A 25,947-nucleotide genomic window follows, 5' to 3' on the forward strand; every position below is an offset into this window, starting at 1 on the left:
GCGAGCGAGGAAGGCGGGCCGGAAGCGTCCCCTCTCCTGTCGCACGCGAGCCATGGGAGTGAGGCGAAGGAGGGGGTGCGTTCTTCTTCGGCGGCTGCTGCTCACGGCGCAGACGGGCAGGCGCCATATCTTGGAAAGCGACCTGCGGCGTGGCCAAAGTGCGCGCCCCCGCGGGCCTCATCTTCAAAGCGATCTGCGATGCTTGCAGTGTGTGCGTAGTGCAGGTAGCTTCTTATGCGCTGTGCTTTCGACGCTTTTTTTCGCGTTGAAGCAGGAGATGCACCAAGGACAATTCGCCCGCAGCTGCTGCCGCGATTCCTCACTCCAGCATTTTGACAGTGCGTTTCTGCGCTCATCGAGCGAGATGTGTTCGGGTTTACCTGTGCACGCGTGACACCGTGCTTGTTAATTTAGTTAAAACACGTTGGCGGGCTAGTTGGCATGAATCCATGATAGAATGCGTAAGCGCGACTGAACGAGGACGTAGAGAGAAACGCAGAGACAGCGCTCTCTGTGTTTCTGTTTCTTTCTACGCGTCCTCGTTCAGCCGTGTTTACATATTCTATCATTGTTAATTTAGTTAGTAAGCGAATGTTCGCAAGTTTATACGGCCGATAAAGTTATATCCTTATTTCGCATAGCTATCTGCTAATTTGCTATCGCAATCGGTGCTTTGCCTTTCGGACGAAACTGCGTCATTTCTTTTCCCCAATCCCTTTTGCACTGCGTGTTACAGTTTCGTAACCAGACGTGTTAAAGTAGGCCATAATTTTCTCGTCGTGCCTTGGTGCTTGTTACCCCGACAAGTCGATCGCAGAATTTTCCGGAAATCCGCAGTGGTGGTGTTGTGATTTTGGCGTTGCGCTACTATATACCCGTGTACTGTGCATTGGGTGCACGTTAAAGAACCCCCATGTAGTCGGGATTAATCCAAGGTCCCACTCTACAGCGTGCCTCATAATCATATCGTGGTTTTGGCATGTAAAACCCCAGAATTTCGGTCTTTCGGAAGGCTACTAGAACGCATTAAGACTTTTCCACTCGTGACCTAACCGTGCCCAGTGTACAGAGCCTCTGGCTGACAAATTAACTCGATGAAGTCACTTCACAAGCGAACTGTGAGTAAACCTTTGCCTAGTTGTACTGCTGTATGCTTGTAAATGGTTCCCCTGTATGTGCTATCCTCTCTGCTATCCTCTCTCCATGCTTTTTATTCGCCTACACTCCCCCACTGCTGACCGCCATTCACGTGTCAAATGACGCCATTCACGTGTGTGTATATAGCGCTGTCAAGACAGCGCTACACAGCAACAGTGCGGTCAGAAGTAATTTCTTTCGCTTCCCACTTGAAAAACACAACAGGAAATTTTCAGTATGTCGTATTTTGGGACGTTGTTTCTTTAGTTCTGTTGTCTGTAGTGTGCCGTCCTGTAGTCGAAAGTTCTGTAGTTACTGATCAATGTTTAATTAAAAATTGAGAGAGACATCTTTAAGGATATGTAAATTTATTAGTGCAGAAAAGAAAAATATAAAAGTAAAAAAGAAGAAAGAAAACTTCCCCGCCCGAGATTCAAACTTCGGACCTGAGAATCCCGAGCCGAGCATCTTATCACTGCACCACGCCGAACATTTATTCAAGTGTACATTTTGGCTATGTCACAAGTAAGAATCTCTGTCTGCGTTGACGTTTGTATTTGCATTTTAAGAGCCAAGATGCGCTTTCACTCCACCGCGTCAAATGCCGCATCTCTAGAAGAGCAAAAGTGTTGTTACCATGGGTACATCGTGGAGTGCTAGAACATCGATTTTGCCGTACGATATCCATATTAAATAGGAAATTCAGAAATAGACAAGGGTGACCGGGGACACTGTTAGGGTTGGTACTCCTAATTTCGACAGTTGTCTCTTGCTCTTTACACTTTTGAGCACGCATATAATTCGTGTGTACAATGCAAAATAGCTACATAAACATTCGTGGATGAGTGTTCATTCTGACAGCATACTGGCTTCTCACGGCAGCGATGTTCCAGAATAATGAGACCCGAGCGAGACAGCTTTTCCCGCAACTTTGTGGAACAACCCAAAACTTCTTTTTCGCTTCACAAAAGGTTATGCAATGTTTCTGGGAAATTAACTAATGTGTCAGTGTAACGGCACATGTAAGTCCACAGGCTTGTGCGCCACATCTTGCCAAATAAAACAAAACGGATACGCAGCCATTCCCGCAGATTGTATGATGTTGATCAGCGGCCGATTTTGAGGAGGCCGGTAGGGAGTTGGGGCCGGTGCGGCGTCGTCACGGCACAATTATAACAATTGGGCACGTCGACTTGAATGCCGGTGTCGGTGCTATCAGCAATACCGGCTTCAGAGAATCACGATTGAATACCGCGCAAGATAAAAGTACAGTGTACACCACCGATGCAAAACTGACATACAATTTTAAAGCTTCGCGACGGAAAGCGCTTCTGTCGCGGCGTCCGAACTTATGTCGCTGCGACAGAGTGGCACATTTCTAACGCCACGAAAGAAAATGTGTAGTCCCGACAGAGAGTTCCTGTTGCGTCGTCAGAATCGCTGTTGCGATAGAAAGTTGTTGTTGCGACTTCATAAACATTTGTTGTCGCGACAGAACGTTTCTGTTGCGACTCCAGAACTCTTGGCCATCGCGACCGAATGTTTCTGTTGCGACGTCAGAATTGCTGTCGTCAGAGTCGCTGTCACGATAGAAAGCTCTTGTTCCGACTTTAGAACTCTTGTTGTCGCGACAGAACGTTTCTGTTGCGACTTCAGAACTCTTCGTCGTCGCGACAGAATCTTTCTGTTGCGACGACAGAATTTCTGCCGTAACGTCAGAATCGCTCTCACGATAGAAAGCTGTTGTCGCGACTTCAGAACTCTTGTTGTCGCGACTGAACGTTTCTGTTGCGACATCAGAATTTCAGTCGTAACGTCAGAAATGTCTGTCGCAACTACAGAAACGCCAGGAACTTCTGTCGTACAACAGAAATTTCTGTAGTCGCGACAGAAATTTCTGTTGTCTTTTTCAACTGGGTTCGTATTTCTTTATACTTATTTATGTTAATAACCATCAAATTACTGCTACCATTACAATCTATGTAACAGACAATGTGCCTTGCCACGGATGCTATATAGACATGTTAACAGCACGTGTGGTAATGTCGACGGGATGGGCTGAAGCGTCGATTTACTTTGCTAGCAGCCACACGAAGCATCAAGTGTTGTCGCACCGTCGTCGTCGCCGCCACACCACTTCCTCATCCTCAGCCTATCGCGGCCACCACCACCGTTCCGCCGAGCATCGAACTCCTTTCCCTGCGGCAATGGGCACTTTGGTTTGGACGCACCGTCCACTGATCCACCGGGCAGCGTCCACGCTTAGCAATTTATGCGGGATCTTGCGCACCCCAGTGAGAGTGGTGACGCTTGTGCATGTATTTCGGAGGCCGCTACATCCTATACTGCAGTGGACGAAGCTGAACTTTTGCCAGATGTCCGATGCGAAAGCCCGCTGCTGTGTCAGTGAGTCCAGAATCGGAAGAAGCGTCGTGTCTGCCGGCTATTTATGTTGCTCTCTTGCGTTATATTTCTTTGCAATTAAGCAGCTTTATTGAGTTTTCGCTCCTGGTTACCTCTGCTCGGCACGATGCACTTTGCCGCTTACTTTCGTAGACATCTTTACGGAATTTCTCATTACGCGAAATCGGAGCCAACCGGTGGTGCACTCCTCGTAAAGGTACCTCATAAATACTCTCGTTGTTAGTATTACCGGGAAACTGAACTGGTTTGCTTTGCTTCGCGCTGCAACGGCGTGCCTACTCGACGTGTCGAATGATTTGTGCCCGGCCAGTTCGGGGCGGGCATTGTTTCGCCCTCAACGGCGGCCTGCTCGTCGTCGGCGCACCGCCTGCCACAGTGACGGCTGTCGCAGGTGGCCGGAGACTGTTAATGGCAGAGCGCGTGTGCGCGCTCGACCCGGCGCTGGCCCCACAATGCAGTCAGCGCGGCACAAACAATGTCAAGTGTACATGCCGCAAATGACGCAGCTGTGCGAGGAGCGGAGCGCGCTGGCCGACCACCTGTCCCGCAGCAGCAGCTGCACTCGCTGCGCCCCGGGCTCGCCGCGGACGCTGGCCCCGGGATTTCAGTCCTGGGTCGCGTCACAGCGGCCGCCCGGCAACAGCGACAGGAAGTGTAGCGTTGCAGGGCGGGATGCACGGACGTTCCCAGGATGACCGCGTGGCATGTTCGTTTTAGTTTCACTGCGACAGGTGTCAAGAGCCCCGGTTTCACTTGTCCATCAGTCCGCTCCGTTACGCTGAAACGCGTGTCGTCGTCCCGTGACCCATACATCGTTTAATTAGTACGTGATACGGATACGGCCTATGCAACATTTTACTGCGATAACACTTAGGAGCTCCAGACAAAGCTTGCAGTCTGCGTTCTGTTACGCAGAATGTTTTTACTGTTGCATATTAGTTCAAGAGTTTGTACACGGATGTAGGAGTTCTACACAAAGGTTGGGGTGTAGGAGGTACTCGAGGTAGTAACTACTAGCGCAGTAAATGGTTTCAGAGCCGTACAAATTCCTCAAGTGTATACTGTGCAGAACAGTGGCAGAGGAGAATGAATGTTACCTTAAGGCAATAGTGATAGTCATAGGCCTATGCAAAGTCCTGCAACGAAGAAATATTGCACCCGCCGTGATTTCTCAGTGGCTATGGTGTTGGGCGGCTGAGCACGAGGTCGCGGGATCGAATCCCGGCCACGGCGGCCGCATTTCGATGGATGCGAAATGCAAAAACAACCGTGTACTTAGATTTAGGTGCACGTTGAACAACCGCAGGTGGTCGAAATTTCCGGAGTCCTCCACTACGGCGTGCCCCATAATCAGAAAGTGGTTTTGGCACGTAAAACCCCATAATTTTTTAAAAGAAATATTCCTATTGTCTGTGCGTACGGTGGCCTTTGCGCAGTACACCAGAAATGTGAATAAAGTTACGGACGGGCCATTGTGCTCCATTTCGACACAGACGCTCAGGAGACCACTCGAGACGACAGATGTGTGCCCCAAGGCCCGGCGGATCAAGGCAAGCAGTGGGCCTGTACACCTGTCTGATCAGCTGGCTCTTTGGTATTGAAAAGAGTTTCGCGCAAGACGCAAACTCGCGCCGCTTGTCGCCGCCCTTACAGCTTCCTTTAATGCTGTTCCCAGATAGAAACCAACTGGGCAGTGCAGAAAGAAATTGTGCAGTGGGTTATTAGGGACCCTGTAGTGGAGGACTCCAAATTAAACATTTTGACCACATCTTTGACGTGCGCCTTAAGCTAAATAAACAATTGTTATATATATATATATATATATATATATATATATATATATATATATATATATATATATATATATATATATATATATATCATTTCGCCCCCAATACCACCAGTCGGGAATCAAATCCGCGGCCTCTTGATCAGCAACAAGACGCTATAGGCAAAAGAGCCACCGCAGCGCGGGTGTTGTTACATGAGAATCGAGATTTGCGCAATTGAAGCTCATCACTCTTGGGCGAGTAATAAAATGTAGTATACGAAACTAACCGGTAGGTGGAGACCCGGCAATACAAAAACCAAAAGCGAACAGCGCAGCGGCCTCGAGCCATTGTGTAAGCGCGTCAGCAAGTGAAATAGCCTTGTCGAGGCCTTGACGAAGGCATACCGTGTTGTCGAAACAGTTGTCGAAAGGCGTGAGGATCCTGCCATGTTCCACTTTCCTTCCTTATTAGACAGACTGTGGTGAAAGGCGTAATATGCTCGTGATTTAATGTGGACCATGGGTTCTATGTCAGGCGGTAATTTTCATCCAAAGTTTCGTCTTTCTAATCTCTGCACGTTTTTTATTTCTTTTTTGCATGCACTGTTTGCTCAAGACAATGGTCTACGGCTGTGGAAGCAAGTAAAAGCTGTGTCATCCGAGTGGCCCTCTTCCTGCGGTGCCCGTTCACTGAAGCTCTCTGAAAGTTACATCGCGGATGTCGTGAGCCCATGAAACAGCGACGCTTTCGATCCAAAGGACGCGATCTTCAGTGGTCATTGAGGCAAATATAAGAGCACCTCATCAGCCTCCGTGATTTGGGAAAAGGATCATTTGCTAGCGCAACGCGATTAATAGACGGAACGAAACGCCACTGCGATGCAGCCGTCGGCTAAAAAGGAAGTAACGTTAAATTTGAACTCCGTACAAAGTGCAAGCATACGCTTCAATTTCGGCCGAACGCTTCACGTGCTGACTCCGTCAATGAGCAATGTCCAACAATAGAGTTCTTGCCTACCATGTGCCGCAGAGTGTTGTAACTAAACCCATACCGTCTAAAACAGAACGTGGGCTTGGGTGCATCGCTTCTGAATTCAGGCATGAGTGAACCCCCTTGCCTGTCCTTCCTCCTTTTCTCTCTACACGCTAACAAAACAAGTTGTAGCAATGAAATGACGCCCGATGCCCTAGGCACGAATGAATAAAAGAAGTTAGTCGCAGCATGTGTGCGCATGCTTGTGTAAATACGTCGTTGTCAGCGGCGCAACTTTTGTTTTGTTGCTCGAGGTTACTTTCATAGTTTCTAGAAAAACGTACAAAACATAGACTTAGCGCGGAGTACTTGCTTAAAAGCAAGAGCTCCTCGCTTAATCTCTTTGTACACAGACGTAGATGGCGAAAGTAATTCACATTATATGGCTACAAAAATTATATGGCCAACGAAAACAAAATCTACCTTCTTCTGCTACGATTTACAAGTGTTACACTGTAAGTCGAGTACATAAGAGAGAGAGAGAAAAAAACAAGAGGTAAAAGGCATAGAGGTTAACCACATTAAGTGTGCGATTGGCTACCTGCTGAGTACGCCAGTTCTCGTCTGATCTAAACAGCATTGGGCTCAGTCACTACTTGGGAAGGAGTACATAAATATGCACACAAGGCGATTGCGGCGGAACATATTCACTTTCTGAAACGGCGGCACTTGATCTGTCTCATTGAAACGCTGGTATTGAACTTTCGTCCGATCTCGTATTTCCAACATCCACGTCTCTAACTCTACTGCAACTCCTAAAGCTTTGAATGTCTTCAACGGCTCAAATTTCAGCCGACACCGCGAGGCGAATATATTAACTGCGTTGGAATGTTCAAGCTTCTACTTAGTTCATACAACTCTCGCGATGCGTCCAGACTACACGCCAAGTAGTAAATGTATTCCCGAGCGACGTACCGTAGACCTCACGATCGGTCCATTCTGAGAGCGATAAACGCCCACTTAGTAAAGGAAGAATGGACGTGCGGCGCGCAAAACAAAACAAAAAAAAAGGAGTGAGGGAACGACACAGACGCTGCACTCTCTTCTTTTTGTTGTGTTTTGCACGCTGCCCACGTTTTCCAAGATGACCATTCAGTTCACGTCCTTTCTTCAAGTTCTTTTTTTTTTTTCCCTCCCTGTCGGCCTTTGGCAGGCCCCGATGGTTCTTGCGTATTGTGTTTAACTGCACTTACTGTTCCCGTCGATACCTTAGAAGCACGCAAAATAGCCGCAAGAACAAGCTCGGGAACTTAGGCACACGACTGAAGCGAGAGTGACCAGAAACGGCACGCGGATTGAGCGGACGGCCTCTTGTTTGGCTGTCTTCGTGCATTTCGCGAAGAGCGCGTGTTCGCATGTAATACGTACAGCAACGGTCCCGGCCCTTCCACCGTAAGATTCCCAGTGTGCCGTACATTGTCCCGCCGCGTCACATCCTCGGCGTCAAGTGAACGCAGCAGCTCGCCAACAACGCTTTCGGTGGGCGATGCGACTGGCCGTCAGAGCGCCGAGTCCTGCACAGCGCAGGCCTGGTTTTCTCGCTTGGTCCGGAGCGAGTGTAATGGCCCACACGGGCACACACTCGTACACACACAGGCACGCGACAGGGCTTGCCGACGAGTGCGCGCTCCCACACGCCAGGCAGCACTTGTATATACCCACAGCCGCCAGCTGTTATGGCAGCGTAGGGCGTACAGAGCTGCGCTACGCTTAAAAAGAAACAGGAAAACACAATAAAGAAGGCAATGGGACTACGCGCAAAACTATATCGCTGAGCTAGCAGCAGGCGCAATATAGTGGTGCGTGAGGTAAATTAAGTCGGGCTACCACTTGGTCCGCGTTAACCCCGTGTCAAGCGAAGCTACAAGGCATCGAGTTCTTTGAGACGCACGTACATATTTACCAGTGTGCATTTGACATGTATAAGAATGCACCAGCTTCTCGTTTAAGCTTGCAATTACGAAACGCATACACATTTAAAGCAAATATACAAATGTCGGACCACGAACGCCTTTTTCTGTACTTCTCAAGTGCCTTAAAAGCTCGTGACTTCCGAAACACGCAGCTAATGTAGCATTTCAAAGAAATGAGAAAGATTTGGGCGTCACGTACGGTTGAAAGCTTTCATTGTTTACCGGTGTGTGTGGGCGTGCGAGACAGATTGATAGAGGAAAGTAAGGTTGGGAGTGAACAAGATTTCGCGTGTCTACAACGTGTCTGGGAACAGGGAGGGATAAGGGTGACGAGATCTGACGCCGCAGCATCGAGATTCTTTCAACCTTTGATGTGAACGAGATGATTGACGATGGCGCTTGATTGGAAAAGAAGAAAGCACCGCCGCCTTGTTGCTCATCTGACGGTCTCAGTGGAGAAGGCTTGTTGAACTTATTCACAAAGACACGGTGCCCTTGAACGCCTCCCACCGGAGATAGAGTGGAGCCGAAGTCAGATCAATTTGATTCGACTTTTTTCTTTTCGACATCATGTCACATGGTGCCAGGGGCACATAGAAAATGCCCCAAGAAGTGCAGCTTGACCGGCGATCTGCGCCCGCATGGCACCAACAGTTTGCTTATTGACACGCATCGTAGTTTCAGAAGCGCTGTGGTAGGTGCCTACCCGGCTCCACGCTGGAAGATTATGAGTAACGTATACACCTAGACAGTGTCGCGGCGAGTGTGTGACGAACACAACACGTACTGCGATCTTTATTAATAGACACGATAATGCCAGGACGTCAGCGCTTTCTTTTTTTTCCCGTTTCTGAGTGATCAAAGTCTATAACCACAAGAAACACAGAACAATTAATGAAACGAAACAACAGAGCGCATCAGCGACCTGTGCGTGCAGGCGGTCGAGACGGAGCCAATGCCGTGTTACACTTGTGCGTACTGATAAAAGAGTGCCGAAGTCAACGGCGCTCTCTGCGTTGGTGACTAGATGGCGCGCGAGCTGCGCCATCTAGTCACCAACAAGGCGGCAGCGGCGTTTCTTTTTTTGTTTGCGCGCCACGCTGGTTCCTCTGGCCTCAGTCGCTATGTGCACAACTCTGTTAACCATGCTTCTACCTTCCGCTGTGTACGGAGCGATCTTCTTTGTTAGTTGAATGTGGTCGCCACGTACCAATTCATTCAATGCAGGAGGCTCCGTCGAAGAGGTCAGGGTGGGAGGATGGCAAGAATCCAACAAATGTCAATGTATACTGTTCGCTGAAAAGTCCTTTGTCAGCGCCAGAGAGAGAGAGAGAGAGAGAGAGAGAGAGAGAAAGAGAAAAAGAAAAAAAAGCTCGTCAACCCAGCGTCTGACATTAAAGCCATAAGTGCGCCCTACTTCGATTTGAAAACACGAACGCAGTCGATACTTGTTGAATAAGGTTGCCAGAAAGCACATTTTCCGAAAGCGTCGATTGTCTGAAGGAGACGGCATGTGACGGCTCACATGCGGGCGGACTCCTCAGTGAACACATGGTGCAGTAGGATGACTAAGCTCGGTGGTAATTTAGATTTTAGAACACACCGGGCACAACGGGTCATGGCGTCATTTAAAGAATATAGGAATAATTTGTCAGCACTTTCCGCGAACGTGACGCAAACCTCAGACACGTAACGCCAAGCCACGTGCTCCCCCTGTGGAGCTCGAGTAAATGTTTCGTCGCTTGAACCTTACAAACAAGTCGGCCCAGCGCTCAGTGCATGGTTACAACGCGTAAGCTGCATTCAACATGTGACAGCATGTTTCAAAGCTCCGCCCAAGGCTCTGACGAGCGAGATATTTGCGGTAACAGGTTGATAAGTCACTAATACAGATCACACCGTCTTCGGAAACGCTGACGTATCTGTCAGTGGTGTTGCGGTGCATAAGCTTCTTCAATTGAAACGAAGCTGCGCGCTGTCTGCGCAAACACTTAAACAGAGCAGAATGCTTAGAATGAAGTGAGCGAGCTTTGTGCTGAAGAAATAAGCCTTTTGGTCCAAATCACTAAACATAATGTTTTCATGCAGTCCTCTATCCATTGAGAGATGCACTCTAGTTCGTAAGCAGTAGCGTCTTACTAATGTTACATCGAACTTCACGCGACAAAACTCTTTCACGGAGGCCAGTCCGGCACATCAACGCAATACGATCAGCGCGCCAATTTAGCGACATGCTGTGAAACGTGACCATCACTGCGCCGGACAAGAAGGATTTACACAGAACCCACACGGGGTGATCATTTTTAAGATTTCGGCAATGTTTAAAAATTGCCTCTTGCAAATAGTATAATTCTTGAGACAAGAGGCGGACGAGAAGAGGCGGCCGAAATTAGCACGAGAAATAGAAACACATATTCAACTATTTAATTAGAAATCACTAATTAACTTCCTGATTAATTACTGTATGGCACATATTGCAATTTACGAATTGCAGCCGGCGAGGTTGCAATACGTATCCACTTGAAATGAATCTCCAGGGACCAAATACATAGGCGTTCCAGTAACTTTTGTGCTTCAATGCATACAAGAGCGTTTTGTAAAAAATTCACCTACAATTACGATACGCCCTAACGCGAAATTTGAGTTCAGCTCTGTAGTATTTTAATTTAGAGATACATTGAGGCAAAGAATTTGAGAGAGACATGTAGCAGAGTTGGCAATCGTCGGAAACCTTATCTGCGGGTCAAGCGCATCGGCTTATATACATGACTTGTCGGAGGTTCCAGTCTAATCGCTGGTGGCGCTTGGCTTCCAGAAAGTACTGCAAGATTTCCGTCGCGCATGCATTCATATTACAAAACAATCGCAAACCATGACGCTCGAAACAAGCCCGAACCAGACCAAACCAAGCAAACCGAACAAGCGCGAGCAATAGCTGGCGCAATCAGACGATGATACGAAACGCGCGGTCCGGCTGAGACCAGATACGAGTATGCATAGAGCAGTCGGGTGGGTCCGAATGAAACCAGCTCCGCGCGCGCACATCACTGAAGGAGCCGCTCTCATTGGTCTCCGCCGTTCGCGGCTCGCGCATTTCATCTGCCGCTCCGCTTTCGCTCTTTCATCTTTCGCTGTTGTGCTCGTTCGTTCGCTTACGCCGCCGCCGCCGCCGCTGCTCGCCGCAGGAACGGGCCATTAAGAGCTGCGCTCTAAAACGAAAGTGTAACAACAGTGCATTTTTATGGCGAGTTTATAACGCATGTCTCCAAATTGCTGGAAATTCATTCCAAGTTGATACGCCTTGCAAAATCAGCGGCTACAATTCATAACTTGCAATGTGTGGCATAAAGTAATGAATTAGGAAGTTAATTAGTAAACTGGTTTAATTAGTTGAATGTGGCTTTAGATATATCATGCTCAAAGACCAGAATTATGTTATCTCCTACAGGAGGTTTTTCAAAATTCCGGAAGACCTAAAAATGATCACCCCGTATGTATGACATTATTGGTCACTTGCTTTTATGCTACGCAGGATGAAATCTGTGGCAAAATGGCGCTACCGATGTACGGTCAGACATTTCAATGTGACGGACTGGCCCTGCGAAATAATTTCCCATCCCCAGCATTTCGTTTATTGGTATCCACAGCGGTGATGGAATCACTGCGAATTATTTGACGTCATTTGAGATTTTACATGCGCAGTGACTCCAAATTTCGATTTCCGGCAAACAGTTTGTAGATGCGAAATTGGAAATGTCCTTTAGCTAATCTGAGGTTCTTTCTTTCTTTTTCTATTTTTGTTGTTCTGACAGTAGACGTTAACGTGAATTTGGTTGGTTGTGTCACACACCAACCAAATTCACTGTCACATTGTCTGATGACTTAATTCAATGCAAAATAGAGAGATAGAGAGAGAAGCACGAAAAGGCAAGGAGCTTAACCAGATGGAGCGTACGGTTCGCTACCCTGCTCTGGTGGAAGGGGATAAAAGGCAAAAAGAGAGAAAGGAGGGAAGAGAAAGAGCGCTGTAGCTCGTCGTCGACAGGTCTCTCCGACCGTCTGCAGATCTGGTGTTAGCCTCAAGCAAGGCTTTCAGAAGAATGTTTATAAAATTTGTAATCACGTACGCCACATAAGTGTACAACGGTGAGGTGGCAAAGAGCGGTATTTTTTGTGTATATTTTGCAAGAACTGTCGCCCTAGACATGCACATAACTTAAATGTCGACATATTTCGTCGCTAAAACGAGTTATCGTGAGAAAGTCAAAGAAATGTGACATAGAAAATGTGTTTAGATACAATATTCGCGCCTAGGCTTCCTGGGAGAAATTATTCATCTCACTTGATAAGATTTCGTGCACACAGCGCTATGTTTTTGCTAATCACAGAGTAGCTGCGCCAATTGGCCTTATGGCCGACAATGTATCTTACATGGTAAGGTACTATCACGCGGCAGCGAAGGAGTTGATCGCGCTGGTTCTGCAGATATGGCGCTAAGCTGATGAGCTAACTTGGCAGATCAAAAAGAGAGAGAAAGATATGAGAGCATATACTGAGATTAAACATTCCAGATATAAAAAAAGAAAAGAAAAACTCTTCTACAGAGACGCCCTCTGAGGATTAGCAAGTAATTATCTCTGCACTCTATACAAGTCAAGCTAAACAACCATCAGATCTCAAACTGAATCGTGACGAATCGGTCTGATTATGTACCAGCTGCATCCACAAGTTGTATCGATGTTTTAGACACTGTTCCAGACCAGCATCCGTGCAGACGGCCTTAAAAGCACTGCTGAACTATTTTAAAAGCATTCGGATACTGCGACATGTTGTGATTGCATTGCGCGCTTACTGTTCGTGCTCGAACATTTCCGTGTTTCTGTTATTTTTCACCTCTTGAATTTTTTTGGCCCCTCTTGCCCAGAACAGGCACCCATCCAGAAGCTTTCTCGAATAACCTCCCTGGCCTTTCCTTTTCTTATTTTGCGTCTCTGTTCTATAGGGACGTCGAAACTACTGATACAGTCAGCTGAGCTAGAGTGAGTATAAAATGCCAAGTAGACGGATGTATTTCAAGGCAGGTTAACGGCGATCTGCGCGGATATGAAGCAACGCATTCGGCAGCGCGCTCCAGATTGATCTATGTCCGAGACAAGCTGCAGAGACACAGAATTTGAACGGTCACAGTGCCCAGGTCTGCGTGGGCGCTTGTCCCAATGTTACGGTCTCACGCAGCCCAAGTGACCACCAGTGACTCCAACGCGATTCCGACAGCTTGGTTTTCAGTTGACACTATCGCTATGATCAAATACGCTTGCTAGGCACAGTATAATGCTAAGCATAGTATAATGTCTAATTTCGTCTCGCATTGAAGCGAACGTACCACGGAGAGGGAAACGATTTCTTGAAGCAAATAAAACTCGCAGAGAAACTCGCGCGTGAGTCTGTCTCGATCGGAGGAAGGAGCCAAGTTGACTGCACGCACCGGCATACGCACGTGGGTCAAGCGCGGCGCGTGAGCGGAGGGCTGATTTCGAGAGAGAGCGTCCGGGTACCTGGAGTGCCCGGCCGGGCAGGCAGCAGCAGCGCCGTACCGAGGGAGCCGTCGCCAGCCGCAGGTGCATGCCGGGCCCGAGGCTGGTGGCCGGCCGCGCACGCTGTCCTCGAGTCGAGAGGCGGCCGGTTGCGTGTGTGCGCGAGCAGCAGCAGCGCGCGCGCACGATGCCGCGTGTGTGCGTGCTTTGCGAGCGAGGGGCGGGAGGCAGAGGGCAACCAGATGTGACGGCGCAGTGCGTGCGCGTACCCGGAGGGGTGGAAGGGAGGCAGACTGGGCAGCTGCACGCGCTCGCAAGAACAGCTGGGCGCCTCGCGCTCGCCCGCCGCGTCAGCTGCGTCAGCTCTGGCAGCGCCCGACGGCGTGCCGCGCGGCTCAGGTGCTCGCGAGTAGCACTCAGGTGCACCACCTCGCACTAGCCTTTCCCCTCGCGACGAGCGACACAAAGCCGCGCTCTCCTCCTCGGCCTCCGGCGAAGCACGCGCTGACGCTGCGCGACGCTAAAGGCGCGACGAGAGGGCTCTGCGTGAGCCGCGATCTGTACGCCGTTTCTTTTTGTGTGTCGCGACAAGCGAGATCGATATACTATAAATGTTTATTTTCTTCTTTCTCGGAGGCACGCTATCCTCTCGGCGGAAATGGCGTCAATCCGAAAGGTTTCTCTTGTACGGAATGGAATTTAGAGTATATAATGTTGGTTGGGGGCACGCAACATAAAGTATACGAAAGCAGCTATCTATCTGGTGAAAGCTTCCCGTTGCTGAGCTGCGATTATCCGATGGAGAAATTGCACGTATTCCGAACTTCGTGAAAGAGCGACATTCCAGTTGTTCTATGCAGGTGAACGTGCCCACGATGTGAAAGAATCCGTATTCCCATATATATATATATATATATATATATATATATATATATATATATATATATATATATATATATATATATATATATATATATATATATATATCAAGAGGTAGTTGTAGCGTTAGAGGGAAAGAGATTGAAAGTGAAAGCAGGAAAGCACGACGCCTGCTCTTCGTAAGCGTCATGGGCAAATGCGCTATGTGATTCCCATCAAAGCGCCCCACGTGTGTTCCGGAAATAAAACGCGCATTTTGCTGCTCCTCTACACCGCGCGCAAAAAAATGTTCACGAAGAAAGTGTATTGTCTGTCAGAGAAAACGAGAGTCGGTCGTTTTAAAGAACGAAACGGTTACACACTCGCGTTGCGCTTGTATAGCTCTTCGGGCTGCTCGGCGGATGAGACCTGTGCCGTCCGTGTCTCGGAGCTAACTGCCCCTCTAGCCACTCACCAACATCCTAACGCCCAGTATCCCCGGACAGGGGGTCAAAATGATTTAACTGGTTCTGCCTCCCTCCTGTTTCTCCCGTTCGGCTCCTTGGCACAGGTGACCTTTGCTCCGCAGAGTGTGGCGGAGCGCGCGAGATGCGAGGGCCGTCTTTTGGCGGCGGTTCGTGGAGGTAAATACCATATAAACATGGTGAACGGTTAAAGTGGGCAGGCAGCGCCCTCGTCATATTTTACACGGAGCGTCTGTGCTCTATAGTGACAAAACTAAATTATGGAGCACAGCATAACTGCAGCACAACACAGCAGATGGGGCCGTTGAGACTTCTATTGAGTATAGGTGGTAAGTTCGAAGGAGTCGAGGACTTGGACGCGTCTTCAACGTCTCTCTCTGCCAGGCGTCTCCGGAGGTCCCCGTTGCCTTGTGCAGATACCGAGCATCAAGTTGGAGCGGCGCTTTCGTTGTTACTTGCAACTGAACGTTTGTCCACACATTAAGGCGGAAATTAAAAAAAAAAGCAAAGGAAAAATCATATCAAGCAAGTGGGAGTTCCACTCAGTAATGGAAGGAAGTCACATTCGCTATTCGTCAGATCATGAACCTGCTGGTCATGATCTGGCAATGCCTGCCAAACGCACCCCAGGCCATTCTTATTCTTCTGATTATTTCAGTCTCATGATCCGGATCCGCGGTCACTACCTGCCGTAAGTAGATGTATTCCCTTACCACTTCCAGTGCCTCGCTACCTATCGTGAACTGCTGTTCTCTTCCGAGACTGCTAAACATTACTTTAGTTTTCTGCAGATTAATTTTCAGACCCACCCTTCTGCTTTGCCTCTCCAGGTCAGTGAGCATGCATCGCAACTGGTCTCCTGAGTTACTAAGCAAGGCAATATCATCAGCGAATCGCAAATTGCTAAGGTATTCTCCATCAACTTTTATCCCCAATTCTTCCCACTCCAGGTCTCTGAATACCTCCTGTAAACACGCTGTGAATAGCATTGGAGAGATCGTATCTCCCTGTCTGACGCCTTTCTTTATTGGGATTTTGTTGCTTTCTTTATGGAGGACTACGGTGGCTGTGGAGCCACTATAGATATCTTTCAGTATTTTTACAAATGGCTCATCTACACCCTGATTCCGTAATGCCTCCATGACTGCTGAGGTTTCGACTGAATCAAACGCTTTTTCGCAATCAATGAAAGCTATATATAAGGGTTGGTTATATTCCGCACATTGCTCTATCACCTGATTGATGGTGTGAATATGGTCTATTGTTGAGTAGCTTTTACGGAATCCTGCCTGGTCCTTTGGTTGACAGAAGTCTAAGGTGTTCCTGATTCTATTTGCGATTACCTTAATAAATACTTTGTAGGCAACGGACAGTAAGCTGATCGGTCTATAATTTTTCAAGTCTTTGGCGTCCCCTTTCTTATGGATTAGGATTATGTTAGCGTTCTTCCTAGATCCCGGTACGCTTGATGTCATGAGGCATTGTGTATATAGGGTGGCCAGTCTTTCTAGAACAATGTTCCCACCATCCTTCAACAAATCTGCTGTTACCTGATCCTCCCCAGCTGCCTTCCCCCTTTGCATAGCTCCCAAGGCTTCCTTTACTTCTTCCGGCGTTACTTGTGGGATTTTAAATTCCTCTAGACTATTCTCTCCCACATTATCGTCGTGGGTGCTACTGAAGCTGTATAAATCTCTATAGAACTCCTCAGCCACTTGAACTATCTTATCCATATTAGCAACGATATTGCCGGCTTTGTCTCTTAACGCATACATCTGATTCTTGCCTATTCCTAGTTTCTTGTTCACTGCTTTTAGGCTTCCTCCGTTCCTAAGAGCATGTTCATTTCTATCCATATTATACTTCCTTATGTCAGCTGTCTTACGCTTGTTGATTAACTTGGAAAATTCTGCCAGTTCTGTTCTAGCTGTAGGATTAGAGGCTTTCATACGTTGGCATTTCTTAATCAGATCTTTTGTCTCCTGTGATAGCTTACCGGTATCTTGTCTAACGAAGTTACCACCGACTTCTATAGTACACTCCTTAATGATGCCCATAAGATTGTCGTTGATTGCTTGAACACTAAGGTCCTCTTCCTGAGTTACCGAATACCTGTTATGCTGGATTCCTCTATTTTCCCTCTTACCGCTAACTTACTGATCGGCTTCTTATGTACCAGTTTCTTCCGTTCCCTCCTCAAATCTAGGCTAATTCGAGATTTTATCTTATGGCCACTCCAGCGCACCTTGCCGAGCATGTCCACATGTTGTATGATGCCAAGGTTAGCGCAGAGTATGAGGTCTATTTCATTTCTAGTCTCGCCGTTCGGGTTCCTCCACGTCCACTTTCGGCTATCCCGCTTGCGGAAGACAGTATTCATTATCCGCATATTATTCTGATAATAACTAATAATTCTAGAATAATTCTAATAACTAATAATTCCTAGAACCTATGCCATATTCCCCCACTGACTTGTCTCGAGCCTGCTTCTTGCCTACCCTGGCATTGAAGTAGCCCATCAGTATAGTGTATTTTGTGTTGACTTTACCCATCGCCGATTCCACGTCTTCCTAGAAGATTTCGACTTGCTGGTCATCAGGACAGGATGTAGGCCTGTACGACCTTCAATTTCCAATTTCCAGGTTCATATTCCAATGGCGGCCTGTCCGGATACAGAGATTCTTAGCCCCCTCTGCTGCGTCGCAGGTCTAACCGCCGCCGTGGTCAGTTGCTTCGCAGCTGCTGGGGACTGAGGGCCGGGGTTTGATTGTTGTATTCATATAGGAGATTGTGGCCAATACTGCACCACGGTAGCCAATCCTGCTCTGCTGAGGGAGTGCATTGCCGGCTGGTCACCCGGATCAGGGTGTATTCCAGGCCTGATTATACAACTTTATCAACACGCGGATTTTTTTTTTAATCCGGTGGAAAATTGCGCGGCACCGGGATTTGAACCACGGTCCTTTAGTACGGGAGGCGGGTGCTCTACCTCTACACCATCGCTGCATCCTTTTTGCATCGTTGCATGTAGCACACAGGTGCACAATTTTCGGCTTATAATGGGTCCGCGCGAGTAGTGCAAGACGAAATTTGTGCACTTGTGTGCGACACGTGCATTTTTCCGCACGTGCGCACGCGTGAAAAAGGCGTGCGAAATGAAGCGCAGATTGAGACGTACGTCGCCACAAAAGAACTCACAGCCAAAGTCACTCCATCACAATGCAAGTTGACTCAGTCGGCCTCAGTACATGCTTGTACATACCATTATCATATATTTTATTTTTTTCCCTTTCCCACCCTCCTCCTCCTAAAGTCTCTCTGTCCCAGGTCTCTTTTAGCATCAGATCCCATTTAGCATCCATAAGGGACGCAAGAAATTAGCATCCCTGATAGTCGTGAAATCCAAACACGGCATCTTCCAACGCCTTCCGCTTCGGTTCCCCCTGTACCGTGATAAAGGTCCATTATCAGAGGCGGGCAGACGCGCAGACTTTTGCTTCCGCAGACCAGGAGAAATGACACGGCCTAGTTTTGACAGCGGCGAGCGAAACCATCTTGTCTTGAGGCAACCTGCGCTGTGCGACCCGGTGCGCGGACCAAAGGGGCGACACACGTAGCAGAGAAAAGTAAATAAAGCGAGGGGTGGTGGCTCATTGGGCGCCGACAAAGTAGCGGACACCGAAGGCGGGGGCGGAAGGGGCCTCGCCGAGAACCCTAGAGGCACAGCACCGTGGGAGTTTGCGCAGCGGCACGCGGTAGAAAGACGACGGGTTTTGGGGTATGGGAAAAGGGATAGGGGGGGGGGGGCACATTCGACAACGCCGCTGCACCCCCGCGACGCGTGAGAGCTGGAACACTTGCGTTCGACGCCGGATAACGGGCGCTCGCGCGCCCCACGCCTGCGCCCGGCGCCCTCTGCGAGCGCCGCATGAAAACAAAACTGCAATCCAACGAATGGTACCGCGAGCGCGCGCGCGGTTAGCGCTCATATCCTAGTCACGCAAGTTCCGAGTGAAATGTAAAACGAACCGAGTCCGCGGTTTTAGCAAAGACGCACCGCGCTGCACCGTACGACGTGAAAGTGGCGCCGCACTACTTACACATTTGTGTTCATGCTTTACATGCAGCCCGTTTCCTTCATTACGCTTCGCGCGTGCCCGAGCTTTAGTAGAAGCACACTGTGGTCGGCCGAGTGCTTCGCTGCTGCTGTGCCTTCTAAAAAAACACTATCGTTACGTTGAACCATTCCACGCCCTAATGGAGTTACCCGCGGCAAGTAACTCCGGCAGCCGCTTTCTGCACTGTGTGCGCCCGTCCCTCTTCTATTCTCGCACCCTTCTCACCCCCGCAGCCATCGTTCTGCCCCCGAAACTTTAACTTTACTGTACGTGCGGCAATTCTGCACACGCGCGAAGGCAAAACCGCTCGCGCAAGCCCGCCCGTTCGTGCTACGCACATGCACTTTCACACGCTCAAGCGGACAGCCAGGCACATATGTATACGTGCGCATGACGGCATACAAAAAATATATTCTCTAACGATGCTGGCACCGGTTTCGTAGCCCGAGGGCGGATTTTCGGGTTCAAGCCTACACCCACATTAGCAAAAACATTCCCCAGCTGTTAGATGTATGTATGTATGTATGTATGTATGTATGTATGTATGTATGCATGCATGTATGTATGTATGTATGTATGTATGTATGTATGTATGTATGTATGTATGTATGTATGTATGTATGTATGTATGTATGTATGTATGTATGTATGTATGTATGCATGTATTATGTATGTATTATGTATGTATGTATGTATGTATGTATGTATTATGTATGTATGTATGTATGTATTATGTATGTATGTATGTATGTATGTATGTATGTATGTATGTATGTATGTATGCATGTATTATGTATGTATTATGTATGTATGTATGTATGTATGTATGTATGTATGTATGCATGTATTATGTATGTATGTATGTATGTATGTATGTATGTATGTATGTATGTCATCATCATCATCATCAGCCTGGTTACGCCCACTGCAGGGCAAAGGCCTCTCCCATGCTTCTCCAACAACCCCGGTCATGTACTAATTGTGGCCATGCCGTCCCTGCAAACTTCTTAATCTCATCCGCCCACCTAACTTTCTGCCGCCCCCTGCTACGCTTCCCTTCCCTTGGGATCCAGTCCGTAACCCTTAATGACCATCGGTTATCTTCCCTCCTCATTACATGTCCTGCCCATGCCCATTTCTTTTTCTTGATTTCAACTAAGATGTCGTTTACCCGCGTTTGTTCCCTCACCCAATCTGCTCTTTTCTTATCCCTTAACGTTACACCTATCATTCTTCTTTCCATAGCTCGTTGTGTCGTCCTCAATTTGAGTAGAACCCTTTTAGTAAGCCTCCAGGTTTCTGCCCCGTAGGTGAGTACTGGTAAGACACAGCTATTATATACTTTTCTCTTGAGAGATAATGGCAACCTGCTGTTCATGATTTGGGAATGCCTGCCAAACGCACCCCAGCCCATTCTTATTCTTCTGATTATTTCCGTCTCATGATCCGGATCCGCCGTCACTACCTGCCCTAAGTAGATGTATTCCCTTACGACTTCCAGTGCCTCGCTGCCTATTGTAAATTGCTGTTCTCTCCCGAGACTGTTAAGCATTACTTTAGTTTTCTGCAGATTAATTTTTAGACCCACTCTTCTGCTTTGCCTCTCCAGGTCAGTGAGCATGCATTGCAATTGGTCCCCTGAGTTACTAAGCAAGGCAATATCATCAGCGAATCGCAAGTTACTAAGGTATTCTCCATTAACTTTTATCCCCAATTCTTCCCAATCCAGGCCTCTGAATACCTCCTGTAAACACGCTGTGAATAGCATTGGAGATATCGTATCTCCCTGCCTGACGCCTTTCTGTATTGGGATTTTGTTGCTTGCTTTATGGAGGACTACGGTGGCTGTGGAGCCGCTATAGATATCTTCCAGTATTTTTACATATGGCTCATCTACACCCTGATTCCGTAATGCCTCCATGACTGCTGAGGTTTCGACTGAATCAAACGCTTTCTCGTAATCAATGAAAGCTATATATAAGGGTTGGTTATATTCTGCACATTTCTCTATCACTTGATTGATAGTGTGAATATGGTCTATTGTTGAGTAGCCTTTACGGAATCCTGCCTGGTCCTTTGGTTGACAGAAGTCTAAGGTGTTCCTGATTCTATTTGCAATTACCTTAGTAAATACTTTGTAGGCAACGGACAGTAAGCTGATCGGTCTATAATTTTTCAATTCTTTGGCGTCCCCTTTCTTATGTATTAGGATTATGTTAGCGTTCTTCCAAGATTGCGGTACGCTCGAGGTCATGAGGCATTGCGTATACAGGGTGGCCAGTTTCTCTATAACAATCTGTCCACCATCCTTCAACAAATCTGCTGTTACCTGATCCTCCCCAGCTGCCTTCCCCCTTTGCATATCTCCTAAGGCTTTCTTTACTTCTTCCGGCGTTACCTTTGGGATTTCGAATTCCTCTAGACTATTTTCTCTTCCATTATCGTCGTGGATGCCACTGGTACTGTATAAATCTCTATAGAACTCCTCAGCCACTTGAACTATCTCATCCATATTAGTAATGATATTGCCGGCTTTGTCTCTTAACGCATACATCTGATTCTTGCCAATTCCTAGTTTCTTCTTCACTGTTTTTAGGCTTCCTCCGTTCCTGAGCGCATGTTCAATTCTATCCATATTATACTTCCTTATGTCAGCTGTCTTACGCTTGTTGATTAACTTCGAAAGTTCTGCAAGTTCTATTCTAGCTGTAGGGTTAGATGCTTTCATACATTGGCGTTTCTTGATCAGATCTTTCGTCTCCTGCGATAGTTTGCTGGTATCCTGTCGAACGGAGTTACCACCGACTTCTATTGCACACTCCTTAATGATGCCCACAAGATTGTCGTTCATTACTTCAACACTAAGGTCCTCTTCCTGAGCTAAAGCCGAATACCTGTTCTGTAGCTTGATCTGGAATTCCTCTATTTTCCCTCTTACCGCTAACTCATTGATCGGCTTCTTATGTACCAGTTTCTTCCGTTCCCTCCTCAGGTCTAGGCTAATTCGAGTTCTTACCATCCTGTGGTCACTGCAGCGCACCTTGCCGAGCACGTCCACATCTTGTATGATGCCAGGGTTAGCGCAGAGTATGAAGTCTATTTCATTTCTAGTCTCGCCGTTCGGGCTCCTCCACGTCCATTTTCGGCTATCTCGCTTGCGGAAGAAGGTATTCATTATCCTCATATTATTCTGTTCCGCAAACTCTACTAATAACTCTCCCCTGCTATTCCTAGTGCCTATGCCATATTCACCCACTGCCTTGTCTCCAGCCTGCTTCTTGCCTACCTTGGCATTAAAGTCGCCCATTAGTATAGTGTATTTAGTTTTTACTCTGCCCATCGCCGATTCCACGTCTTCATAGAAGCTTTCGACTTCCTGGTCATCATGACTGGATGTAGGGGCGTAGACCTGTACAATCTTCATTTTGTACCTCTTATTAAGTTTCACAACAAGACCTGCCACCCTCTCCTTAATGCTATAGAATTCCTGTATGTTACCAGCTATATTCTTATTAACCAGGAATCCGACTCCTAGTTCTCTTCTCTCCGCTAAGCCCCGGTAGCACAGTACGTGCCCGCTATTTAGCACTGTATATGCTTCTTTTGGCCTCCTAACTTCACTGAGCCCTATTATATCCCATTTACTGCCCTCTAATTCCTCCAATAGCACTGCTAGACTCGCCTCACTAGATAACGTTCTAGCGTTAAACGTTGCCAGGTTCATATTCCAATGGCGGCCTGTCCGGAGCCAGTGATTCCACTGGCCAGTCCGGAGCCAGTGAGCCAGTATGTATGTATGTATGTATGTATGTATGTATGTATGTATGTATGTATGTATGTATGTATGTATGTATGTATGTATGTATGTATGTATGTATGTATTATGTATGTATTATGTATGTATGTATGTATGTATGTATGTATTATGTATGTATGTATGTATGTATGTATGTATGTATGTATGTATGTATGTATGTATGTATGTATGTATGTATGTATGTATGTATGCGCTACCTTTACTGCTCGCTTTGCGCTGCCGTCCCTTTCTGCGACATGTGTCTGTTTCTGCTAAATTATCGTAAAGTGAATATTCACTTTATGATAATTGGAATAAAACTTCGGTTGATGCTGGTGGCTGTTAATAAAATTTCACGCACGCACCCAGGCAAATACAAATATAACAAAAGAAACCCCTTTAAGAGCCTTCTGGCCAATGGTGGATTCAAAAGAAGACGTCCGTGTGTTGCGCGACCACTTGCTGTTGAAAGAACACGTCCCCATTTCTATGCATAGAGCCGCTCCATTACAGCAAGAAACCGTAGTGTTCTGCATGATGCCTGTACTCGGCTACTAAACGCTTTTAGCCACTGAACTGCTCCCGAGGACCGATCGGGGAAAGCGGGCGTATAGTTGGAAACCTGCATAAGCTGCAGTCCTGCGCTCGGCGTCCCTCTACGTGTTCCTCTACGTCAAGGAAGACTCGTTACGCAACATACGCAGCCACACGCCCGCACATGGCGCAGGCGCCACCAGTGAGGCAAGCGGTGACGTCGCATTGCTCTCCACTGATGTGATCTCCGCTGTGGCATTATTCCCATGTTGACCCAGCAGCAGCATTATTGAACACTTCGCGCTCCTGAAATTTGTGCGCTCATTGCTAAAAGATCAGAACGCAGACTAGTTTGAGACACATATGTGTGCTCTGCATTACGCAGTAGCAGCCGCCTTGCTTCAACGCACGCCGTATTACTTTACCTACTAAAGAACCCGCTAATCACACACAACTGTCACGTTATTATTCCAAGCAGAGTGGAAGCATAAAAAATTCGATCTTCCTTTTAGCGAGTAGTGAACACTTCTCCATGTGCACTGGTACTTCACTCTGGCAGTGATGCAAAAGCCGTTGGCTATGTTCTTCTAATCTTAAACCTCGTATTGCATGCTATTGGTTCAACCAAGAGAGTTTGTTGGCCAATTTTTGGTTCACAGTAAATACAAGGAAAGCCAGCGCACCCCGTTCATATGAACTGCTTGAAGTGAGTAATTATGCTTCGTTGCAACCACCACCACTGGTACTACCACCAACAACAGCACCACCACCACAACCATGAGCATGTTCACCATCATCATCATATTATTATGTCCACTGTATGATGAACGCCTTTCTCGAAAATCTCGAATTACCTCATGGTCTCGCGTCAGCTGAGTCCAACCTATGCCGGTGAATTTCCTGTGGCCGAATTCGCAAAGCTTTGTGTATAAGTGTTCTTCGCCATTGGCAGGCCATCTTCGCCAACAGTACGTCATTATCAGGATTGGCTAGAATTAGCTCTTACGAACAATCCTAGCGTAAGGGCTTTGAAAAAAAAACTCTTATGCTACAATTGTTCGTAAAATAAAATTTAATCCAATCCTGATGCTGAGCATACTATTAGAGAAAGGCAGCCAGCCAATACCAAATAGCACTTAAAAACGAAACGTCTTGTGAAATTGGCCCCTGATCTTCTCTTCTTTTACTGCGTTTCCCTTAACTCGGCATACGTTCTGTTGCTCTGACCGATTATGTGCTCTACGCATTACATCGTCTGTCCAACTCCACTTTTGCTTATTCTGAATTAGAATATCAGATATATTTGATTACTATCTCATTCACACTGACTCCTTCCTCTGTCTTAAGGTTACGTCTCTTATTTTCATATCTCTAGTTGCGCCGCTTTTAGCTTATTCTCAAGCTTTTGATATTCTCCAAGTTTTTCTTGCATAGGTTAGTATTGATAGAATTTTGAAAGAGGGCATATAACAATGAAAGTAGACAGTCAACAACGGATATCGCAAAACTATAACTACTTCGCTTCGAAGCTTTATAGGTGAAAGCCTGCATGTGGAAGAGGAACAATGACATAAATTGAACGACTTTACCCCCCCCCCCCACGCACACATACGCACAGATAGAAGAAAAAGCAAACAAGTAAAAAAACAATGCCAACAACAACAAGGAGATGAGTGCAGTGCATCTACGACTACACCGCTTACAGCTTCCTGTTTGCGTTGAGATCAGACGTAGTGTGGGAAACTATCTCCTGTTTCTCCTTTCTCTTCTTTTTATCTTTCTTTCTCATGGTGTAAATGTTTGGTTGAGTACGTTGTAACAAAATGGTTGCACTAGACCGAAAAAAAAAAGAAAAGATAAAGAAGAAGAAGAAGAAAAGAGCTCTTATCAGCGATGTCTTGGTACCGTTTAAATACTTGAGATTACGTATTACGCCTACACGTGGTATTTCTTACATACGGGGCATGTTAATGGCTGACGCTAAAACATCGCATCTGGTTGTTAATCGTTGTTTGTTTGTTTGTTTGTTTGTTAATATATATGCCTGTAGTTCTAAGAAAGAAACCAAAATGAAACAACCAGCATCCAATTGGGGAATCTAGGGTTGCATTAAGAAATCTCTTCGTCCAAAGTGCTATTTGCCATCGGCCGGCTGCCTTCGCTAATAATATGTCCAACATCAGGATTGGCTCGCATTTTCTCCTACGAACAATCGCAGCGTAACTTGTTTCTGAATACGAGCCCTGGGACCGCATTCGCAAAACTTTTCGTTCGTAATTGCTGTCTGTGACTGACCGGCGACCTTGGCTAAAAACATGTCCAGCATCAGGATTGGCTGGAGTTT

The 25,947-nt window shown here is 47.1% G+C and overlaps 1 protein-coding gene across 7 annotated transcripts in view; it reads right to left on the minus strand.

The window, feature by feature from the left end:
• The window catches only part of nvy (CBFA2/RUNX1 partner transcriptional co-repressor nervy), a 205,692-nt gene that overhangs the window by 74,989 nt on the left and 104,756 nt on the right, over positions 1-25,947 (minus strand). Inside the window, exons 1-2 of one of the 7 annotated variants that reach the window (XM_075702315.1) lie at positions 13,834-14,019; positions 7,734-7,894 (exon numbers count right to left, since the gene is read on the minus strand). The exons of 4 other annotated variants lie outside the window; for them this stretch is intronic. In XM_075702315.1, coding sequence (XP_075558430.1) covers positions 7,734-7,782 — 49 coding nt within the window. In that variant the 5' untranslated portion in view covers positions 7,783-7,894; positions 13,834-14,019. 2 more of the 7 variants (XM_075702324.1, XM_075702358.1) reach the window with 2 other exon arrangements.

The sequence above is a fragment of the Dermacentor variabilis genome, chromosome 1 (genome assembly GCF_050947875.1).
Source record: "Dermacentor variabilis isolate Ectoservices chromosome 1, ASM5094787v1, whole genome shotgun sequence".
NCBI lineage: Eukaryota > Metazoa > Arthropoda > Arachnida > Ixodida > Ixodidae > Dermacentor > Dermacentor variabilis.